Below are 4,856 nucleotides of genomic sequence, written 5' to 3'. Positions count from 1 at the left end.
CTACACTTCCTAATTTTATGGAAGTTGTGGTGTAGTGGGAGTTAAGGCAGACGTGAAGTTTTCAACTGCTTTCCTCTTGTATAAATAGGATTAGTTTTCTGTTTTGAAAAGTACACTTGAGCATTACAATTCTTAGCTTTTCGAAAAGAGTCAAAAATCCACTTAAGTCCTTGAGTGTCTTTGTACTTAGCATCTTAGAGTTTTAACTTGAGTTGTATTGGGGTAGAGTTTGGGTAAACTCTAGAGTGTTTAGATTGCTTTGAGTGAAGCAAGGAGAAAGAGAGAGATTTGAGAGCTCAACTGATTGAGGGATCAGTTGAGGGGGAACTTAAGTTCGTAGAGGAACTTGAGTTTAGAGTCTTAATTTGTAATAGGTTGTTTGCCCTATTATTATTAAGAGTTGAGTTTAAAATCCCTTATGGTCGTGGTTTTTCTTCTTGATTAGGGCCAAGAAGTTTTCCACGTAAAATCTCTCTTGCACTTTAAAGTTTTTTTGTTTAAGTTTCTTTAAGAATTCCGCAAAAATTACCCTAATTCCTCCACAATACAATTCACCCCCCCTCTTGTATTGTTCATTCGAGTCAACAAGTAGAGTAAAGAGTAATGAGAGCAAGATTTGGGCCTTCGGGCATAGTCTGTTACTTCTTCAAGCTCATATAAATCAACTCCAAAGCCCAAATCACAGAAAAAGTTTATAAAAATAATAAACAAAATAACCCTTTAAAAAGAATTAGGGTTTCGTTTGCCCTCAAAAAAAAAAAGAATTAGGGTTTTGTCTGCGGCCTGAGCTCACCATATTCGCGAGTTGAGTCGTCTTCTTCCTCGCATCATCTCTCCACAGTCGTCAAATCTCCAAAGCTCGTAATCATGGGGTTTGTCTCTATTTTTCTCTCTCCTCTCTTAAATGTTGTTGCTTTTTTCATTGCATTTTTGCTCCTTTTTTTGCTTCTTTGTCTCTCTAATTTCTATTTGTTCATCTGTTAACTTGGGATTTACAGTTTCTGTATTAGTTTCAAAATTGGTTGTTTTTCACATTGTATTGTTTGGAAAAGCTAAGAAACTTCCAACGATGATTAGTTTTTCATGTTTTTTTTGAAATTTTTTGTCATTTTGGATTTGATGTATTAGTTTATGTAGTAATTGAAATAAGGTGAAAATTAATTGGGAGATGATTTTGTTGAGAACCTGAGTTTGACAAGAAATTTGAACGGAAATGTGATGTGAAATGGATTGTATGTCTGATTGCTGTGATAAGATTGACAGTGGAGATTGCAATAGTTTTTCGCACCGGCGTGGCGGTGTATCGATATTGTTATGTAATTGGGGTTGAACTAAAATATCGTTGTGTGTATGTGTTGAAATTGGAGTTTTGGTTGAGGGATTTATCAAATTCATGGAAATTAGGGTAATGTGTGTTGGAAGTACAGCTGTGACTGAGTGAAAAATCGAGTTTGATAGGTGTGAGACTAGCGGAAATCAGTTGTCCTTTGGGTTGGACTTGGAGAGCTGTAATTGAGTGAATAATCGAGTTTGATGGGTGTGAGACGAGCGGAAATCAGAGTAATGGTTGTTCTTTGGGTTGGACTTGAGAAGTGTTTGGGGAGTATGATTTTGTTACTATTTTCTTTCTTTCGATGGCATTTTCTATTCTTTTTAACATGGGTGAAACTGTTATGTTGCAGTAAGACACATGGAATGGGAGCTGCTCGCAAGCTGAAGTCCCACCGCAGAAGGCAAAGGTGGGCTGACAAGTCATACAAGAAGTCACATCTTGGAAATGAATGGAAGAAGCCATTTGCTGGATCTTCCCATGCTAAGGGCATTGTTTTGGAAAAGATGTAGGATTATTCTCTGCTTACTTCTTTTAATAGTATATATGCTTTTTTCGTATGCAAACTTACACAGGGAGTTTTTGATGCAGTGGTATTGAAGCTAAACAGCCCAACTCTGCTATCAGAAAGTGTGCTCGTGTGCAGTTGATTAAGAATGGAAAGAAGATCGCTGCTTTCGTTCCCAATGATGGTTGTTTGAACTTCATTGAGGAAAATGTAAGTCCTTTTTATAAGTGTGTCTGCAAGCATATGCACTTACTGATTCAAAAACTGCTTCTTTGTGAATTTGCTGGTACTTTATGCCTTTTGACACAAACTTAGTGGTAAATTATGACTTCTTAGTAAGTTGTAGTGTAAGAGCATGATAATATGAGGTACTCCGTATCTTCAACTGATTGTTGATCATTGAATTGTCTGTAGAAGCATGTGTATTATTGATTTTAAATACTTTTTGATGTGCTTTAGTAAACTTTCTTCTCTAAACATCGGTCTGAACGTCAGATTAGTTTCCCAACTACCCCTAATTTGACCAGAATGTTTTCTTTCCGTTGAATGTCTGTTTTCCTTCAATCTATCATAACTTCCTCTCACTGAGCATACACTCATCTCTCCATTCTTCGTTGCTTTTCATTATCTATCTTATTTGTTGTCTTCCTCATATCCACCATTTGCTAGTCACTACCAGTAGCCAAGTACCTGCAATAGCTTTGAATGGTGATTACACTATAACTCTTATCAGGAACCCCACTTGATGCTTCTACCATGGTTGACAGTGATGTCTTTCTAATATGTTCCTTTTTTGCTCATTTCTGCTTTCTACAACTGCTTTTGTATGAAGGGTGGAGGGTCTTTGAAAAAACTATATTGGTGGCAGTGTTGTTTGTGTGGCTGATTTGTATTCTGGAAACAGAACAAAGATAAGGTTGTGCGATGTAGGAAAAAATGGTTTTAAATCCAAATTCTATTGTTGGGGGCCTTTGGAAGATAAATGTCTTAGATAACAAACTCTAAACAACTTCAGTCATTTGGTAACAATCATTAGTTTTAGAAATGATGTCATTTGTTTTCTGTTGAGAATTATTCGGAAAAATACTGGCATCTGATTACTGAAGGCTTAACATTAGTAACAATGCTTTTCTTATATTATGAACTCTTGAGCCCAGTTTATCAAGAAACATATAAAAACATGAGTGTGCACTCTTTCTTTGCTGGTTTATCTGATGCTTCTGCCAGTACTCTTCCTGCACTCACTCGTGTGCAGTATACATGGTGCAGCTATATCTTTTGAATTAATACTAACTGTATAATATTGCGTGGGAGATTATATAGCTTGAGAAAATAAGATCAGTCAGACACTGTTGGTTTTTGACCCTTTCTTGAGGAAATCATTAGAAAAAAGCTGTTCTAAGATTTTGCTACTTCATACTACTTATCAAAGAACGATGAATCGTTCTCTTTTTAGGAAAGATATTTACATGATTGGTAGAAGAATTCAAGGTCTTCTGTTACGTTTATGTAGTTCAACTTTGTGTGGGTGTAACTTCATGCTGGAAATTTGGATCATGCATTTGGTTCTGGAGTTCTCATTTTACCTGTCTATATTTGTTACCAGATTGTATGGAATTTGATATTGTGTCCAATATTATCTCTTCGGATGCTCTGTTATTTCTTCCGTTCTTAAGGAGTTGTGGTTTGTGCAGGATGAGGTGTTGATTGCTGGATTTGGTCGTAAAGGACATGCCGTGGGAGATATTCCTGGAGTTCGTTTTAAGGTTGTCAAGGTTGCTGGTGTCTCTCTTCTAGCCCTCTTCAAGGAAAAGAAGGAAAAACCCAGGTCTTAGGTTAAGGTTATTGATTTAGTCTTAAATTTTGCCTACTCAGATGAAACTTGTACCCTTTTAAATGCAAACTGAACGTCTTTAAAAATGGATACCCTCCCTACTTTGTTTTTGTGCTCTATTCGTGTCTATTCAAGATGATTTTCTATATTATTAGTTATTGCTTATATTGCTAATTGGTTTATTTACTTCTCTTTCACATGCCACAAATGTATATTTGCCGGAATTCATGTCAACAAGATCACATTTGGATATGCTGGAATTTGCTCTAAAACACGAGAATTAACCATTCATTCAGTCTCTAAGATTTGACGATCACCCCTCTTTATAAAATCTCTGTTACAACGTTTGTCTAGAACTAGATTAACAAAGGGCGGCTAAGTGAGCTAGAGCTATGGCTTGGCCCAATTGTTATATGGGCACAGTAAATGGGCCTGCCGCCTAACATTACAATAGATAAGTGCTTAGAATTGAACTCAAATAGTACAAGATAATAAATCGTAATTTCGTGGTTATTTTAAGTTTGATTGTGAAATATTTATCTTGCATAACTATCATTCTAAACATTTTTCTTTTTATAAAAATTGATAATTTGAACAACAATTTTTCTAGAAATAGTTCAAGGTCAACATGAAATTCGTAGATGGTGTCTGAAGTCAATATATTTATAGACTAATAGAGTACAACAAAAAAAATTAGGAAGGAGTATTTCATATTTACATTAGCGTTAAAAAAAAAACTTTGTATACTCGTGAGTTTTTTTAAAAAGGAAAAAAAGTAAGCATATTTTACCTAGATTATTGGCTTCAATCACCAAAAACTGAAAAATAATATTTTTTTTTTATTTTTTTTATAAAAAAATAAATAAAAAAATCAATCATCAAGAAGTGAAAAATTGTAAAAATTTATTCACCAAATGCACCCTTAACTCTTTATAAACTGGTCATTTATTTTGTTCCTATTACATCATATGCCAACTGACTTTGACATACGTTGACTAAATACTTAACTAGGCATTTGTATTTAGGTCTGCTTCAAAGTGATACTTCACCTATTTTGGTCTGCTTCAGAATGATGCTCCTAGGCCTTATTCTTCAACTAATAATTCCTTAAGTATAATTTTCAAATGATTTGCCACCCAAAACATTATTAGATCGTTGAAATCTTGACATGTTTCCTAATCATT

The 4,856-nt window shown here is 34.9% G+C and overlaps 1 protein-coding gene across 1 annotated transcript; it reads left to right on the top strand.

Moving 5' to 3' along the window:
- Window positions 1–724: 724 nt before the first annotated feature.
- LOC145594716 (small ribosomal subunit protein uS12) lies at window positions 725–3,854 on the top strand. Its single transcript, XM_081651044.1, has 4 exons — window positions 725–872; window positions 1,683–1,838; window positions 1,922–2,048; window positions 3,533–3,854. Exons 1-4 carry the CDS (start codon window positions 868–870, stop codon window positions 3,671–3,673), a joined length of 429 nt encoding a protein of 142 aa, XP_081507170.1. The 5' UTR covers window positions 725–867; the 3' UTR covers window positions 3,674–3,854.
- Window positions 3,855–4,856: the final 1,002 nt, after the last annotated feature.

The sequence above is a fragment of the Chenopodium album genome, chromosome 19, assembly GCF_948465745.1.
Source record: "Chenopodium album chromosome 19, dcCheAlbu1.1, whole genome shotgun sequence".
Taxonomy (NCBI): domain Eukaryota; kingdom Viridiplantae; phylum Streptophyta; class Magnoliopsida; order Caryophyllales; family Amaranthaceae; genus Chenopodium; species Chenopodium album.
The sequence above is the reverse complement of the archived record's forward strand: the minus strand, read 5'-3'. Positions and strand labels throughout refer to the sequence as shown.